General features: G+C 47.0%; 1 protein-coding gene and 1 pseudogene across 1 annotated transcript; both read right to left on the reverse strand.

The window, feature by feature from the left end:
* Positions 1-3,883: 3,883 nt before the first annotated feature.
* Positions 3,884-10,579, reverse strand: LOC129135334 (golgin subfamily A member 6-like protein 10). The gene is given in 9 exon segments (XM_054667095.2): positions 3,884-4,061; positions 4,272-4,302; positions 4,305-4,373; positions 5,414-5,474; positions 5,741-6,537; positions 6,920-7,007; positions 7,672-7,752; positions 8,620-8,739; positions 10,408-10,579. Coding segments are annotated over 9 exon segments (1,464 nt in total). The 5' UTR covers positions 10,492-10,579; the 3' UTR covers positions 3,884-3,928.
* Positions 9,724-10,448, reverse strand: LOC134808471 (uncharacterized; annotated as a pseudogene).
* Positions 10,580-18,853: the final 8,274 nt, after the last annotated feature.

Below are 18,853 nucleotides of genomic sequence, written 5' to 3' on the forward strand. Positions count from 1 at the left end.
GGGGAAGGGGGGCACCCCCAGCAGCCTGTGCCCTGGCCTGGTCTACAGTTAACTCCACTGTCCCGCCTCAGCTGCCTCTCTGAGTAAGAAGATGGGAGCCCCCCTGAGGGAAAAGTTGCTTTGGTGAGAGTAAGGAGGCCGTCAGACCTCCTCCAAACAAACCAACTCCACCAACCTCTGGCTTTTAAATAACATCATCATCCAGAAATGTAAGGACTCAGCCTTGGTCAAGGTGGTAAAGGGTCTGTTTGTCTCCCTCCATTAGACAAGGGTCTTGTCTTGCTACCCTAATGGTAAAGGGCTGACTGGGGAGGGGTTGCAGGGACATGGTGGGGGTGAAGACTCCAGACCCACTTCTCCAGGCTTATGCTGACAGGGGCCTGCTTTTATTTATTTTTATTTTTATCCCATGATGTTTTTTTAAATCCCGTAACTTCTTTTTCAGAACTTTTAAAAAAAACTTTTCATAAAACTTTTTTTTTTTTACTTTTTTCCCACAACTTTTTTTGCCACAACTCTTCCACAGTATTTTTTATCCCGTAACTTTTTCATCCCACAACTTTAATTCCTGTGACTTTTTTAGTTTGTGTTCTTTTAATAAACACACTTACATGGTTACAATTTTGTAAGAATAAAAACCGATTATCTCATGCCAAGCATGCCCAGCATTTGCACAGTCTCAATACCTTTAATACTATAGTTTTGAAGACACAAAATTTTTAGGCAAAACAGCACCTTGAAACAATCTAATAATTTATTACATTGCAGTAGCATCACAGAAGCAGTCAATAATGCCACTTTAGACAAAAATCAGTATTTCCATCATGCATTCTGTGTATAAGAATTCATAAATCGGTAAAAGTCATTCTAAGAAAACTTGGCAAATACAGCTTGGACTGGAATTGGCATTTCTTTCTCTACTTTTCCTTCCCCTAGATTCTTTGTTTTAAGCTACAGTATTCGTATTTTAAAATGTTTTAAATTATTTTAAGACATTAATATAGCAGTTACATTTTTGAATAGTTATTTGAAAGTGACTGTAAGATAAAGTTTTAGAGAATCTATTTTGGATAGGGTTGATTTACATTTTCACATTTTCTAAAAATCAGCTTTGGTTTTAGAACTGATTGCTTTTCATTTCAGGAAAACCTATCAGGTTTAATCTATTACTTTAAAAATAATTATCATATATTGCAGTCTTTAAATAGGTATTTTGATTCTTTACTTCCCACAGAAATTCAAATTTATTCAGTTGAACTCACATTTTAAAATTCTATCTTTCTGCTGAACTCTAACCTTCTAATGTTGCCTTCTAAGCAAATTGAAAGCTGCCTTATACTGAATGAGGAAGAGAACAAATACTTGGCTGAATGAGGTACTGCAAGAGACTGCGTGCACTTTGAAGAAAGACTTGAGTTATTGTCATAGGATTTCCATCCTCTTTAGCTTTTTCTTAAACATATGACAAAATACCTACACAGAGAGTGGTATTTGAGTTAATATAGTACATTTATTTTTCAGACTGACATTCAGCTTAAATATGCCAGTATGTGATTTAATCCACAGGTGCCTGATGAACACATTATTGTCAGATTGGTTACAGATGCTAAACGCTATCTGAAGGTCATTCCTAGTCATTTATACGTGTCAGGGTAAAAGTGAAGTGATTTGAACTATAAAAATACCTTTGAAATAATTTATCAATGTATTAGATAAACTCAGTTTCAGAATGATAAAGAAAAACTGTTAGACCAAATAATGTGGCTAATTAACAGTGGTACGATTTCTAGCCTGAGGGTTCAAAATGGACTTAAAGTAACTGTCTTTAAACTGAACTCAAAGAATGCAAAAGCAGCAAGTTCAGAAAATAAAAGGCAAGAACAGGACCTTAAGTCCATTTTAAACCCTTGGGCTGGAAATCCTACCACTGTTAATTAGCCACATTATTTGGTCTAACAGTATTTCTTTATCATTCTGAAACTGAGTTTATCTAATACATTGATAAATTCATACAATCTGGAAGAGTCAGTTGAAGTCACAAGGGCTCAATATTTGCAATCTTTAAGTGAATGCAGGCAATTCTCTTATTCAGTCTGTAAAATCGTATTATTGATCTCCTATTAATGTCATATTTATAAAAGTATCATGAGGATGCCCAATGCTAAAAGTGGAGATGGTCTAGTAACTAGAAATGCCCACCCCAGGGAGCGCAGATACATCTCTCCCTACATCCTAATGATATGATGTATTTTGGAACACAGACATTAGAACTTCATGAAGTTTTAGCTGTTGATTCTTCCCCAAGCATCATCCAGTTATGATATAGGCAACATATGACTGAAATAATTCATTGATCATGCACATTAACATAAATATTACACAAAATATGCCTCTAACTGAAACTGAGAGGTATAAAAACATATTTCACTCTTCGTAAAGAACTTTGTGAGGAAATATAACTCCGTGATTGTATAGACACTTTCCTCATGACACTTTGACATTCACAAACAGTAGATTGCGCTGCAGTTTGTAAACATTTTAAGTTGCATAAACTGCTCCTTGATTTTCAAATGTAGTATAATACTGTCTACTAAAATTCCTTTTTGTTTCAACTTAAGTACTCTCACATATATTAGTTTATAATAATGTTTGTTATTATTTTTAAAGTCTTTTCCATTCAAGAAAAAGAATGCCTATGTCAGATGGTTGAAGACTAGGTATTAGCCAGAGAGGTCTAGATGGTAAAATCCATCTTCTAGCTTCAAGTAAGCTCCATGAACATAGAGGAATGCCAGGTGTCACGCAGCTTTCCTTCACTCGAATTCATTCTTGACTAGAGCCTGTATGCCTGTTCCAGGGACATTTAAACTCTTAAAGGATTTCTTCTGATCTTTACTAAATACATTAAGGAGAATGCCAACCAGTGCCCTTTTGTGTACTGGGACATGTAGTCATGTGATTAAAACAGGGAACACGAACTCTGACTTTAAAATGTATTGTAGATATAAATGCTCTCAGCTAGAAAAGGTTTTCCACATCCACAGTCATGATGGGAGCCTTTCATTCCTCAGAAATAATCCCCTTTTAGGTCATCAAAAAAGAGTACAACTGCCACAGCTCATGATGCAATATCTTCATGAGCCCAGAGCACATGCAAATCCTAAGGGAACTACCGTAGTACAGTGCTCATTCTTGGCACCAGAACAAATGAAACATATTCTATCCTGCACACACCTGCCAGAGCAGGCCACTTTCCTCTTCTGGGAGATTTAAAAAGCTCCCCAAAATGTTATTACTCCCATCCCCAATACACAGAAAAAGGGGGAAAGGCTGTTTCCAGCGCTCCACCTTTAAACAACTGTAAATGTCAGTACTCACAGTGGCATATTACAAAGTAATAGACCGCGCACTTGAGGGCAAACCACATATTGAGCTAATGAAGAGCTCACTGTGATTAGGATTCGATCAAACATAACAGCAGAACATAAGGAAATTTTATTTGAATTCCGTAATGAATATACAGGCTGTACTAACATTAAAAAAGCATGGCAGCCTATCCCAAACCAGCAAGAACAGTTGTGTGCATACAGTGGGTCTTTGTGTGTTTGAACTCCCATCACATAAGGGCAAACTCGATATGCATGCTAGCGTCCTATAATTATCAAATTTAAAAAATGCTAAAGGATGCCAGAGTGAACATGAGGGAAAGACCCACTCTCATTTAACTTTTTACAAATAAATTTAAACTATAAATTAGAAACACAAATAAATTTAAACTATAAATTAGAAACATAAATTTAAACTATAAATTAGAAACACAAATAAACATAAGTGGCTCTAACATTCAAATGAAGTAAATGAATTGTGTAGGATATTAACCCCTTAAACGTTTTTTTTTTTTTTTTTTTTTAAATTTCTTGACCCGCTCTTAGATGATGGTGATGTTTAGCTCTCTGTTCTCGGCGGCCCGAAAAGAATGGCATGCAGCCTCTCCTGCTCCTCCTGCCGCCTCTCCTGTACCAACAGCTTCTCCACTCAAGCCTGGGTGCTCCTGGGGAGTCCTGCATTAGAGGAAGCAGCTGCTGGATCTGCTGTGCAGTGGGGTTGTCATGGGGGAGAACCCTCCCTGTCCTCTCCCGGTGCAGCCTCCATGCTATCAGTGAGGCTCAGCTCACTAAGATCTTCAGAGAGAGGGAGGGGGGTGGGAATCTGAGCACAGTGCGAGCCTCCCCTGCTCCTGCCTGCCCACCCCGCCTGAGGGCTCTACTCACCACCCTGCTTGTCCGCACACCCAAGCTCCTGTGGGACTGGGGCTCCAGGTACTGGTCTGGCTGCTGCTGCAGACTCGGAGCCTCTTGGCTCTTCAGCTCCACCTGCCGGAAGACCCTGGGCATGAGGACATGTGGTGGCTGGCTTCCAGATTCCTGGCCCATTAATAGGGTAGCGAGGGCACTGTGGGGCTCTGTGGCCTGCCCAGGCCCCTGGCCCCTTGCTCCAGGCCTAAGAGACTGGCTCCCTTGCCTAGAACCCCATGCCTCCTTCCCTAGCATCAAATCTCACGTCCTTTCTCCCAGCATTTAAACTGTAGGCCACAGACTGGTGGAAAAGCAGGCGGAGCCAACCACCATCTGCTAAGTGTGCTACATGCCTAATGTTTCCACGTATTATCTCATTTAATCCTCAGCACCTCTGCAAGGAAAAGGCTAACTTCCTTTTGAAGTTAAAGAAACAGAGACTTAGAGATGCAAAGTAGTTGAATTATGACCAGTGGAACCGAGGCCGGAATCCAGTTTGAATCTAAGGAGTCTTTTTTGTTTTTCTGTTTTGTTTTGTTTTGAGAGAGTGTCACTCTGTGTCCCAGGCTGGAGTGCAGTGGTGCAATCTCAGCTCACTGCAACCTTCACCTCCCGGGCTCAAGTGATTCTCGTGTCTCAGCCTCCCGAGTAGCTGGGATTACAGGCATGCACCACCAGGCCCGGCTAATTATTATTATTATTATTTTTAAGTTTAGTAGAGATGAGCTTTCACCATGTTGGCCATGTTGGTCTCAAACTCCTGACCTCAAGTGATTGTCCTGCCTCAGACTCCCAAAGTGCTGGGATTGCAGGCGTGAGCCACCACACCCGACATAAGGAGCCTCTTATACCACTGTCTCTTCCTCTGTGATTGGGGGGCTCCATGCCTCTAGCTGGGATGATGATGTCCAGACCTGGGAGGACCCCAGGGCTACCCACCTCTAAAAGTCAGAGGGCAGGAAGCAAGAAACAGTCATAGGACTGCCCCGGAGGGTGCTGGGGTCACCTGTCCCCAGGCTGCAGCTGCCTGTGGCCTGGCACCTCCCCTCCCCAGAGGCTGGTGCCCGCCTCCCACATCTTCTTGGATGGGTCGGAGGTTACAGTCTCTTTCAGCTCACCCGACTTCTTCAGCTCCTTTACTTGCTGCTCCGGCTGCAGTGTGCTCTTGTTCTCGTTGTTCTGGACAGAGAGAAGCAATCAGTGGCCACCCACTAAAACTGGAGACCCCAGAACTTAGTGTCTGCCTCCCATGGCACCGGGAAGGGTGGAGGCAGGTTAGAAAAATATCCCCTCTCTCCCACAGCCATCAGAGCAGGGCTCTGGCTCACAGATGCCTTTAGAAGTACCATTTCATGTGAAGGCTACAATGCCCCATTTTACAGGTGGGGAAACAAAGGCCTTGAGGGTTAGGGAAGAGGGCAGCCTCCCCAGGTGGGGCAACGCACCAGCTCCTCGAAGCCGCTGCGTGGCTCGGCCCGCTGCTCGTAGAGGGCTTCCCACCCCAGCTCCAGCATCCTCTCCAGCTCCCGCAGCCTCTCCAGCTCCTGCAGAGTCTCCTGCTGCCACAGCCTCTCATCCTCTTGCCGAAGCCTCTCCTGCTCCAGGAGCTCCTCCACCTCGTCCAGCAGCCTCTCCCTCTCCAGCAGCCTCTCCTGCTCCTCCTGCTGCCTCTCCTGTTCTAACAGCTTCTCCACCTCTTCCAGCAGCCTCTCCTGCCCTGGCAGCTTCTGTTCACACAGCCTCTCCTCCTGTTCACGTAGCCTCTCCTCCTGTTCACGTAGCCTCTCCTCCTGTTCACGTAGCCTCTCCTCCTGTTCATGTAGCCTCTCCTCCTGTTCACGTAGCCTCTCCTCCTGTTCACGTAGCCTCTCCTCCTGTTCACACAGCCTCTCCTCCTGTTCATGTAGCCTCTCCTCCTGTTCACGTAGCCTCTCCTCCTGTTCATGTAGCCTCTCCTCCTGTTCATGTAGCCTCTCCTCCTGTTCATGTAGCCTCTCCTCCTGTTCACACAGCCTCTCCTCCTGTTCACACAGCCTCTCCTCCTGTTCATGTAGCCTCTCCTCCTGTTCACGTAGCCTCTCCTCCTGTCTCCTGTTCAGGAGACTCAACATCTGATTGTTTTCCACCTCAGCCTGGAGCTGTCTTCCCACACTCTCTAGCTCCTTCCTTAGGTGGTTGGTCTCATCTTGTAGCTGCTCCACCTTAGATGGCCCTGCTGGGGGCTCTGGGGCCAGGGGTTCAGCTGAGAAAGGAAGCAGACAATAAGGGCCTCTGGATTCTCAAAAAAAAAAAAAAAATCCTCCCTTCGGTGCACAGCTCCTCCTCTCAGGCTTCCCAAACTTGGCCTCACTGCTAATGACTCCTCACACCCGGATGGTAGCCAATCTTCCAAGTCACTTTCAGATAGAGAGCACTGTGGGTGGCGGACAATGGGCACTCCTCCCTCTTTACTGATGGGGACACTGAGGCTCATGGAGATGACAAGACTTGTCCTCCCCTGGCACAGACCTCTTTCCCTCTGCCTCAAAGCCCTTCCATCCACCCACCTCCCTGGGGCATTCTAAGTCACCCCCACAGCCCTCTAATGCCAGTCCTGCTGCCAGGTCATGCCAGCCCCATCTTACCCGTCTGCTTTTTGAATTTGAACAAGCTCCTCCCAAGCTTCTGTACCCGATGTGTCTTATGCTTCTTCTCCTCCTTAGATGTGCGAACCTGCCCAAAGCAAAGGGGGAAAAGGGCCCTGGAGGGAGGGGCTGGTGAACCTCTAGAGACAGAGTTTGAGAAAGGCCCACCCCCCTTCTGCCAGTTTGTGATTTGGAAACGTGCATTCATTCAACAAACATTTACTGAGCATGTACAGGCCAGGTACAGTTCTTCATAGCAGAGATATAAAACAGCAAAGGACAGACAGGAGCCCTTGGCCCTGAGGTTTCCATTCTAGGGGCCTTTAAATCTCTGACTTTCAGAGCTAACCGAGACCTTTGATACTCTCTACCTTCTCCAGAAACACGAGCATAAAGAGGAGAGATGGCTTGTCCAGACTCAAAAAGCAAATTAGGGACTGAGGCAGGGCAGAAATATGGACCCCTGACAACCAGTCAGGCTAGTGCTTCCCGGAGAGGTGACAACCCCAGGGCATGTGTGGCAAGGACTAGAGCAGAGGTGTCTGGAGAAGAGAGAGTCAGCAAAGAGGGCAGTGCAGAAGAGCCATGCTGCATGTTCTGTGCTCTGGGGTCCCTCCAGGTGAGACCTGGGTGCCCAGCTCCCCATTTGCCCTTGGCATCAGGGGCCCCTAGCCCCTTTCTTCAGGGCCCCAAGAGGAAACTGGAGTCCGGGATTGACCAGCTGTAATCAGGGGACCCCACTGGACTCTTACCGGTGAATTGATGTTTTCAGTGAGTTGACTGATTATTGCGGAGCTTGAATCCAGGGCCACTGCTAGTTCTTGGTACTGGCTCTGAGGTGCATGCAGAGAGAAGGAGTTGGAGGAAGATTGTGGGGAGGGGTAGAGAGAATAATCATTAGGGCTGGTGGGGGTGTGTGGGCTGCCTCAGCTGGCAGAGGGGCAACAAGCCCCTGCTGTGGGAGGAGGTTGGAGGGCTGGCCTGCAGGGTCACTGCATCTCGGCCCAGGGCCTCTGACCTCCAGATCCTCCAGGGTAGCAGAGGATGCACGGCCCTCCCCGTAGATACCTGTTGCTGACTGCAAGAGATGAGAGTGCACATGGAGATGTTCTGTCCCCCCTCACTGTCTAAGCCCTCTGACTTCCTTTCATCCCCCATCAACTGGCAAAAGCTTCTTTTCTGTCTATCTTGGACCCTTTTTCCCATAACTCGTTTGTGCCAACTTCTCTCGTGGTTCTTATCTCCCCACCATCCCACCCTGGGGCCCTTTCAGTGACTCCTAAAGGGACAGCCTGATGGCAAGTGGCTCTTCTCATTGGCCTGGCTTCCCCTTGAGACTGGGGATGAGGAAAATCAAACAGCAACGACCATTTCCTCGGTGTCCTGGGTGTTTGCAGCAGGCCATGTACTAAGGATTCACATAAAAGCAACAATAACGAATCTCATTTAAACTTCACAAATGGAAGTCAAAAAATACCACCTCTATTATACAGATGTGAAAAGAGAGGCCCAAAGACCTCAAGCAACTTGCCCTAAATCATATGCTAATCAATCCCAAATCAATCCTTAGCAGACGGAGAGGCAGGATTCAAATCCAGAATTCTTAACCAGTACCCAACAGTCCATCTACAATCTTAACAATTACCCTCTACTGCCCCTTGGACCCCCTGTCCCTAGGACCCTGGCCCGCCGAGACTCACATCCCCAGGTGAGTGGTAACCACCAGAAGTGGCTGTGTCAGGGCTACTGCCATTGATTTTCTTTTTCCTGTTAGCTCCTGCTGGAATGCCAGGGCTCTTCCTCTGCCAATATGCTTTTAACTGTGGGGAAGAAGAGCAGTAACACTCATGAGAATGATCAGCCCCTACGGCCACATCCTCCTTTACAGTTTTGACAAAATACCCTTATATACCATCTGATGTAATGCCACCAACAACTGTACAAGGTGTTGTCACAATCACTTAGTGACTGAGAGGGATTGATATCATGGATAGAAAAAAAAAAGAAAGAAAGATCAAAAAAGGCAATACTGGAACTTAAACTCAGTCCTCTGACTCCAAGCTCTGGGGTTTTGCCATGAATCAGCAGCTGCGAGGGACCAAAACCAGGGGCAGAGGTAGAAAAGTAAACATGAAGCAGGCAGGAGCTGTAGGCCGTGTGGTTTAGAGTCACACATCCTCACAGGTCTGCTAGCGTGAAGAAGCGCACCAGTACCTCTCACACTTTCGTATCAATGTGTCCTCATGGCAGAAGGCAGCTTTTCTATTAAATCCGGGAATTTATCAGAAAGAGGACAACCCAAGCCTCATTTCAGAGCGAAGTCTGGTATACGCTTGGAAACCTATGTGTCTGTCATCCCTAAGTACATTAATGCATTTTCTCAAGAGAATCAAGGGAAAACGATGCTTCAGAAAGATGTCCCACATTTATCCTGTGGCACTCAAAGTACCCCAGGTTGAGACGATATGAGGAAGATTCAAGCTGTCAAGTTCAGTTTCCCAAGATCTATTCCACAGAAGATGAGCAAATCTCACTTCAGAGGCCACTGACTGAAGGGCAGTCTGGTCCCAGAACCGTGGAGAACTCAGAAAAAAATGTGAAAGTCTCTCTGGAAAGTAGAAGCCTGGGAAAAAAACCAAACCAAACCCATTCTCCCATTGCCACCCAGAGATACTGTGAACATTTTGAGCTCACAGGGGAAGTGTAGGCTTTTCCCACTGTCAATGTCTATGTGAAGGGAGTAAGGCATCCTGAAACCTCTTGCTCCTAGGTCCCATAGTCTCCACTCCCCTTCCAGCTGGAAATTTGTGCTGCAACCAGAGGAACCAGAAATGGGGTGAGAAAACTTAGGGGACTGGGTTGTACGATCAAAGGCCGGTCTTGCAGCAGTAATGACAGTTCCTAGGGGCACTGTGACATCATTGCATTCCACTCCTCCCAGGGGAGGGGACCACATCAGCGCGATGCCAGAGTCGCTGCTCCACGATGGGGGAGGGAAACACACGGTTTCGACCCAGGTCCCCAGAGACGCCAGCCCAAGAAGCCTAGGGAGGTCGAGCTTGGGGCAGCAGGAGGGGAGGGCAGAGTCTGCAGTAGGGAGCCCCGGGAGTCACCAGCCCAAAGCCACCCAGGGATGACTGGTGAGGGCAGGGCCTGGGGCTGGGGGACCCAGGTCCTGGGAGACGCAAGCCCAAAGAGCCCAGGGAGGTTGGGCTTGGGGTGGCAGGAGGTGAGGGCTGATTATGGAGCAGGGAGCCCCAGGAGTCACCTGCCCAAAGTCACCCTGGGGTGATTGGCAAGGGCAGGGACTGGGCTGCTTGCTGAAGGGGTGGGGCTGACTGACTAGGCTTTGGTTGGGGGAGCCCAGAGGGGCTGGGGTTGGGGGGCCCCGTCTGGTATGCCTCAGGAGTGGTATGGACTCTGGCACCGGTCTTGTCATCGGAGGGGATCTGTGGCTGGGTTGGGGGCCATGACCTGGTGTGTTTTACCTTTTTCTTGGCTGCGGCCAATTTCCCCTGTTGTGTTTTTTCTGACATCGCGGGGTGGGGAGGGAGGCGGGGTTGGGGCCACATCAGCGAAATACCAGTGAGCGCTGCTCAATGCCTCCAGTCACCTACCAGGCAGCTGTGCAACTGAGCCACAGGTGGCGTAACCAGGGCACCAATGGAACGCAGAATAGGGGCGTGGCCTTAATGCTCCAAGCCCATTGGTCAGTGAGAAAGATGAAAGGGAAAGGAGGCGTGGCCAGGCAGCAGCATGTCCAGAGGGACCTGTGGCATCATAAGGAAAGCTGCCCAGGCAACCGCTGTCCCCGCCCACTCAGAGAAAGGGGAGGGGCCGCCCACTCTGGGAGAGGGGAAGGGCTGGGTGTTGCTTTAAAACTTTTAAAACTGTAAAAAATAAACTTTAAAAAATATATGTGTATATACTTTATATATATGTGTGTCTGTGTGTGTGTATCTATGTGTTCCTCCAGAGCTGTCTTCATTATGCAGCTTCTGTGCAAAGTCTGTGATTTTGGCCTATATTTTTCATCTTCAAATGGAGTACAAGAATTACCAGTATTACCTTAACTGAGATATAGATCCTATAAAAATGGAAAATCCATAGCATGCTTGATGATTAAGGAAGCCGACTATAGTATCCAACATTCCAATAAGACAAAATAATCACAACAATTTCTCTTTTTTGGAAAAATGTTTGTCTTATTCTCCTACATTATTGTTAAGATTTCTTTTAAAAACAAGAAACATGTCTAATATCTTTAAAAACACAAAGCTTTTGGGCCGGGTGCGGTGGCTCACGCCTGTAATGCCATCACTTTGGGAGGCCGAGGTGGGTGGATTGCCTGAGGTCAGGAGTTCGAGACCAGCCTGGCCAACATGAAGAAACCCTGTCTCTACTAAAAATAGAAAAACTAGCCAGGCGTGGTTGCGGGTGCCTGTAATCCCAGCTATTTGGGAGGCTGAGGCAGGAGAATCACTGGAGCCCAGGAGATGGAGGTTGCAGTGAGCCAAGCTCACGCCACTGCACTCCAGCCTGGGCGACAGAGCAAGACTCCATCTCAAAAGAAATAAAATAAAATACAAAATAAGTAAGAACACAAAGCTTTCAATTTAATAACCACTTAAAGCTCTTTACTGGTTTAAGAGAAATACAAGGCCCATTTTTCTAGAATCACCTGGCCTCTCTAAGCCTTGCAAATGAAACTGAATTTCTCACTTGATACTTGGCTATCACTTGCAGTCATGAAAACCAAGAATTTGTTATGTCACTGTGTATTACTTGTTACCTGAAATCCACACTAGGCTGGGATCAAGGGTTGAATCTTTCATGATTTTCTCCATAACCTGTGTGCTTCTTATCCCACACCAAACTAAGCTTTTTTTCTAGAGCTCTGCAATTTACATTAGTATATGAGAGCAGTTCTCAAAAATGTAGTCTCTGGACTAGCAGCTCCAGCAGCACCTGGGAACTTCTTATAAATACACATTCTCAGGCCCCACCCTGGACCTGATGAATCAGAAACTCTGGAGTAGGGCTCAGCAATCTGTGCTGCAGTAATCCCTCCAGGTGTTCAAGAACCTCTGGCATACAGCAGGTAGAAAAATGTGTTTCCTTCTGTAGGTCCAAAACCAGGGATACTATATGTTCTGTCTCTATATGAAACAATGACATGCAATTAAAAGACATAAATCTCCTTCCTGCTCCCACCTTCCAGCCAATGTGTTTTATTTTTATGAGTTAAATAGGAAAACAATCAGAGATTTCGTCTAAATCGCATATTTACAGGTATCAGTTCTCATCCAGCCTGATCTTATCCAATATCATTTATATTTTCTTACATGTGAAGTTTTAGAGAAGGATCTTCACAATGCTAGACTCAGGCACACTAGGAGTTCTATAATAAAACACCAAGTAGATCAGAATGTCCAAACTTACTGGAGAAGAAAAGTGGAATCATTGGCTATATTTTCAAATGGCAATAAACAGGAAATTAAAGTTTTGAATTTTTTTTCACCTTCATCCTTCCAAGTTAATAGAATTAAGCCAAAATACTTGTCTTCCAAAGCCTCTAGCCAGGCAAAATTTTACTATATTACTTCTTGCTTTTCAATGGCTATAAAGCAGACTCCTGGTAGGCACATTTGGTATACCTGCAAAGATGAAGAACTAAACAGTTCCATCTGTTCAATACTGAAACAAAAGTCCTGCAAACCTCGGATGGTGAGTGTAATACTTCAGCACTAGCACCAAAGCCTCAAATATGAAAAGATACCAAGAACACCACTAGCAAACAAAACTAAACTCTCGGCTGGGAGCTCTAGTTCATGCCGTAATCCCAGCACTTTGGCAAGCAAAGGCGGGAGGATTACTTGAAGCCAGGAATTCAAGACCAGCCTTGGCAGCATAGTGAATTCACACCTCTACAGAAAGTTTTTAAAATTAGCTGGGTGTGGCAGCACACTTCCCAGGGCTGCTGTGCCATTGCTGGAAACTTCTCTGTGGAGAGTACCAAGTACTTCTACCTGTAGCATTTTCCCTGGCTGGAATCCTGCAATTATCACAGTAGCCTGAGATCCAAGAAGGCAGGGCAGGAGCATCGTGTCCCCTTCCCAGCAGGTGCAAGGGAGGCTGGGGGGTGAGGCACAAGCCAGTGGGAGGGTGAGGAGCAGGAGGGATGCATGGTGAGCCTCTGTTGACTGCTTGCTGCCTCAGCTGGAAGGTCAGGACCCAATGTCTATTACAGGTTAAATTACAGAAGTATTTCAGATTCTGGATTTTTTTCAGATTTTGGAATTCGAAAATCTGAAATCCAAAAGGCTCCAATGAGCATTTCCTTTGAATCTGGCCTTCGAACATCATGTCGGCACTCAAACAGTTTTGGATTTTGAAGCATTTCAGATTTTGGATTTTCGGATGAGGGATGCTGTATTATCTTCTGAATGAGGCCACTCCTTCAGGAAAGCCCAGAGCTTGGGGACGTGGAGCTGCAGACCAAAGAGGTGATTTCTGTAGTGGCTTTCAGTGCAGAAGGGCCTACAAAGTGGTTTAAAGCAAGCCACAAACTAGGAAACCCAATATTTAGCTAATGGAACTCTGATAAAACCTGCTCAAGATGTCTGTCTCTACTAATTCAGATGGAGCCAAGCCAAAGCATCATTATTATTTTAAAAAGGCACCAATCCCTCTGCAAAAGCACTGAATTATATCATGATACAATCATCAATTGTACCATGCATCACCATCAGCGGCGGTCTTTTAGGGATATGAAGAAGGGGTTTTCACAATACATCGCATGACACACCATCTTCCAAATCTCTAAACATTTCCCTCCACAGCCCAGTCCTCTCCATAGTTGTCCAAATCCCTCCCTCTTTTCTCTTGTTGTCTCCAAAACTCAAAACCATGCTCTGACTTTCTATATCCCGCCCTCCCCTTCTTGGACCACCTGGGAAGCCCCCCGCTTCCCCAGGGTGTCCCCTCCTCCCCTTCTGGGATCAGTCATCTTTCCTCAAATGGACCAGTTCGGCCTCTCTTAGTTTCTCCAACTCTGCATCTCAACCTTTCTCCCTTCACTACACAATAATGTCCAGGAGGCAAAGAGCCCACAAACCTGGGAACCTCCCTTTCCAGAAGGGAGGAGAGAGGTGACTACAAATATTTGGTTATGATTTTCTTCCCTGCCACGCCTGTTTTCATGGGCAGTGCTGAGCCCCAGTCCCGGCAGAGCTCAGAACCAGGCTCTCATGAGCTGGGGCAAGTGGGGCCTAGGGAACCTCTGGGTTGAGGACCTTGCACCCCACTCTGCAGCTGCCCTGCTGATTTGGCTCATGCAACCTCTCCTCCCGGGCTCAAGCGATCCTTCTACATCGGTCTCCCAAGTAGCTGGGATTTGGGCTACCACGTTTGGCTAATTTTTGTATCTTTTAGTACAGATGGGGTTTCACCTGTAGCCCAGGCTGGTCTCGAACTCCTGGGCTCTAGTGATCTACCCTCCTCGGCCTCCCAAAGTGCTGGGATTACAGATGTGAGCCACTGCACCCGGCCTTGTGCCAGCTTTTAAATATCAACAAGGACAGATTAGAGAACAGTGGAAGAGGGTGAGCAGCATGATGAGGTGATACAGAAATAATTTCACATGAAGAACTGGGCATGCTTGGCCTTTTTTTTTTTTTTTTTTTTAAGCCATTCTGGGTTGGGTGCTGAGGCTCACACCTGTAAGCCTGTAATCCCAGCACTTTGGGAGGCCGAGGTGGGTGGATCACCGGAAGTCAGGAGTTCAAGACCAGCCTGGCCAAAATGGTGAAACCCCGTCTCTACTAAAAATACAAAAAATTAGCTGCAATTGGTGGCATGTGCCTGTAATTCCAGCTACTCGGGCAGCTGAGGCAGGAGAATCGCTTGAACCTGGGAGGCGGAGGTTGCAGTGAGCTGATATCGTGCCATTGCACTCCAGCCTGGGCAACAAGAGTGAAACTCTGCCTCAAAAAAAAAAAAAAAAAAAAAAAAAAAGAAAGAAAGAAAAAAAAAAAGAAAATATATCTATGCACCAGAGCTCAACACTAGGTTAGGAGCATTTCTGAGATTTGGAGCTATTCAACCATGGAAGTTCCTGGCACATACATCAGGTATTCACAATACCCTTTCTCAGGTGTTTGGTCACTGCTAGTGAGCCTGCCTGGATCAGTGTTTCCCAAATGGCAGTCATTTGCATCTTTGCATTTTTGGGGCGGGGGGGTTGTGGGGGTATATCCCATACCAGATTTTTAAAAAATTGACATTAAAAATACAGGTATAAAATGTGTAAAGTGCACTAATCTAAAGTGCACTGGATGTATTTTTTATTGATGTACATACTTTTGTTATCCATCACCCAGGTCAAAATACAGAATCAGCACCACAGAGGGTTCCCTCCTCCTCCTTCCCAGCCAATAATCTTCTCCTCCTACCTAACCAACTGTTCTTACTTCAATCACTGTCAACTAGTATTTTACATTCTTGAACTGCATATAAAGTGTCTCAAGTTTTACTTAACACTTTTCTTGAAAAACACTTGTTTTTTGCCACTTTTTATTTGACCTAAGAAGTAACATTAATGAAACAATGATTTGATGTGATAGGCATTTCCCTCCTAATGAGCACTAAAACACTTAACTATTTGAAAAAAGAAGTTTCTCCGTGTACCAACTAATATATTCTCGTCGGCCGCCGTTGGTACACGGACCACATTTTGTTTCTCAAAGCAATCCGATGATTTCTGAGGTCCTTTGCAGCTTGAACACGGAACGACTGTGGTGATCGAGTAGCCAAAAGTTCACGGAATGCACTGTCACAATTGTGATTCCGCCATAGCGCCGTGCATCCATCCAACACTTGTTTAATACCTATATTTAATACCTAATACCTTAGACTGTCCTAGGCTGTGGACGCAGAAGACTCAACCCCACTTCCTGAGTTGAAGTGGGGGAAATAGAGGAGTAAATCATTTCACGATGTGTGGTTAAATGCTACAGCTCAGGTAACCACGAGCACACAGAGAAAGGGCAGTTTCTAGAAACAGGGCGGAGAGGAGACCGTGAGTGGGCATTTCCCAGAGCAGTCTCTGCCAGCCACCCTGCTGTGATCACTTTGCCACAGAGCAGCCCCGGCGGTCAACCTCAGCCTCCCTGAGCAACCTGAGCGCCCCGCCCAGGTGCCTTACTATTGGTCTCGTGGAGCGGGATGGGCAGCTCTGCCGTGCAATCCCAGCTCGCAGCCCTTGCTCCGCGTGTACTCACGGGAGGACTCGCAGACGTTACTGCCCTCTTGCGTGCCCCGGCCACCCCCGGGCAGCTTGTAGCCGGTGCGCGGGGTGGCTGGGGCTACGGGCAGAGCTGTCGCGGAGCCGGAGCAGCAACGGTGAAGCCCCTCGGCTCGGCCGAGACCGCCGTGCCCATCGCTCGCCTCGGTTGCCGCCGCTTTAGCCGCAGCCGCTGCTGCCGCCGCCGGGGGAGAGGCAGCCTATTGTCTTTCTCCGCGGCGAAGGTGAGGAGCTGTCTCGGCTGGGCCCGCGGGGGAGCCCCGGGAGCCGCACGGTGAGAGCGCAACTTAGTTGGCGGAGTTGGGGGAAGTTTTGTGATTTGAGGAGGGGTCGGGGTGCGGAGCGCGGCCCGTCCCCTGCGGCCGCTCGGTGGGGCGGGCCCCAGAGGAGGGTCGGGGGCTGCGCGGGGCTTCAGGGGCGGGCGGAACGGATGGGTAGCCGGGCGGCGCGGGGACCTCAGCTTTGCGGACCCCTCCTCCCTGCGCATCACCCTTCTCCCGCATTGTCTGCTTGGGGCTCGGCGCGCCTCCCACTCCGCAGCCCAACTTGGGGGCCGTCGCCGCTTTCCGGATGGGGGACGCGCCCGGCCGCGGATGGCCCCGAACCCTTGCCCCGGGTCCCCGGGTTGGCGCCGCTGGGGCGGACTCAGTCCTCCCCTGGGGCGGGCGGCCGCGGTGTGGAGTCCGCGCCGCGAACAAGTGCTGCGGGCGGGAGGGAGCGGCTCCCCGGGGCCGACGCGGACGGTAAACCTGTCCGGCGGCGCCCGCCTGCTGGGGCCTCTCCGCTGTTTCTCGCGGGCGCGGCCCGGCTGAAACTGCGACCGTCGGAGGCGAGCGGCCCTCTGGGACCCGTGCAGCCGGTCCACCTTGCAGCTATACTTTGAGACTAAACAATTTTTTTTTTTTTTTTTTTTGCAAAGGCAAACCGGTATGTGAAGTTGAAAAAAGCAAAAACCCTCAAATTTTCCTTCTTTCTTTCTTTCTTTTTTTTTTTTTAAATCAAGAAAGGGGGTAGATAGGTTTGTTTTGGAAATAGTTTTTATAGCAGAGTGATACCGTCACATTTAATGATCCTACTGTGAATTCAAGAATTCACGATGAAAGTTGGATTGAGCGGTATTTTGGTGTTCATTCTTTGCTGATACTCATTAATGAAGTTAGTTGGAGAGTTTATTGCTTCAGTACAGTAAAAACCAGTGTGCCTTTTTTTTTGTTACTACTCCCCCCTCCCCGCGTTGTTTTATTTTTCGAAGAAGCAATTTATTCAGTTTTTCTAAGCCACGGGATTGCCCAGATGAGGACAAACGGTGCAGTTCTTGAAAGGTCATTATTGGCAAGTTTGTGAGGGAGCTAAGATGAGTTGAGATAAACCAGTGTTACTGTTCTTGTATTCTGTCGTGGACTCTTGGGGATTTGCAGGCTGCATTAAGTACAAGTCTGGTCCAGTTTTGGGTGCACGTATTCCACTGAATTTGGTTCGTGTGGCTTATTATATGAACATGATTCTGTTTCACTTCCCCAGATGGAACTAGCTTAAATGTCTATCATTTATAGTGACAAATGATCAAAATGGCTAGAGTGTCATTTATTAACTTCAGTTGTATTCCTTTACCTTACCTTCTGCTAAATGAAAAAGAAAAATTTGACAAATACTGTGTGCGTCAGTTTGCTCTGAGTGATTTCTCGTGCTAAGTGAGTCCTGTGGAGAAGCGTTCCTGGGCTTTTCTGGTTTGGTGGGCCTTGTGTTATAAAACCAATTTTCCTCACCTGATGAAGCTAAAGACAAATTTTCTTCAGGCACAGGCATTGCCGTTTTAAACTACAGAGCCACTTGTAGGATTCACAATACTCACTCAATGGCTTCCCTTCCTGGCAGTGTGGTTTTGTGTGTGTGTGTGATTGTGGGGAAGGAGGTTGACAGAGGTTGGAAGGGATTGTCAGGGAGGGACATCATGTAAGCAAGTACTAACAACATAACGTGACGAGGGCACCAGTTGCTTTCCTTCTGTGGGCGGTGATGGCATGTTATACTGTAGGTACTATTGTTGTAGGATTTCCCACAGTTCGTTTGCCTTGACTAAATGGTAACTGCACACATACTATACTATAAATGGACTCCTCCTCTAGTCCTTTAACTCCTTGATGGCTGTGATAGACCTTATTTAACTTTGTACCCTCTTTGCCAGTGGTCTTAACATAGTGCAGGCACGGTATGTGTTTGAATTGGGTAAATTACTTTTACTGCCTAGTGGTAGCTGGTGTACACAGGAGAGGGCCACCAACTCTGGGGACTTGTCCAAAATGACAATTCCCTTGCAGATCTCTGATGAAATTTACTTTAAAAGGATTTCTAACCTTTTTTTTAATCTGTCGGTTATTTTTTGAAAAGAAGTGGGGCTTAACTAGTGCTCTAAGGATTTTAACAAGAGATTCCGATTTAGAAATCTGTCCCCCCTTTTGGTGAAATTATTATTTTTTTAGAGTCGGAATCTTCACTGTTGCCCAATTGTCTCCTGGGGACCCAAGCCGTCCTCCCACCTCAGCCTCCCACAGTATTGGAATTACAGACGTGAGCCACCCCACCCAGCTGGTGAAATTATTAAAATTGTAGTGAAAACTCTGCCTCCATTG

The sequence above is a fragment of the Pan troglodytes genome, chromosome 16 (assembly GCF_028858775.2).
Source record: "Pan troglodytes isolate AG18354 chromosome 16, NHGRI_mPanTro3-v2.0_pri, whole genome shotgun sequence".
Lineage (NCBI taxonomy): Eukaryota > Metazoa > Chordata > Mammalia > Primates > Hominidae > Pan > Pan troglodytes.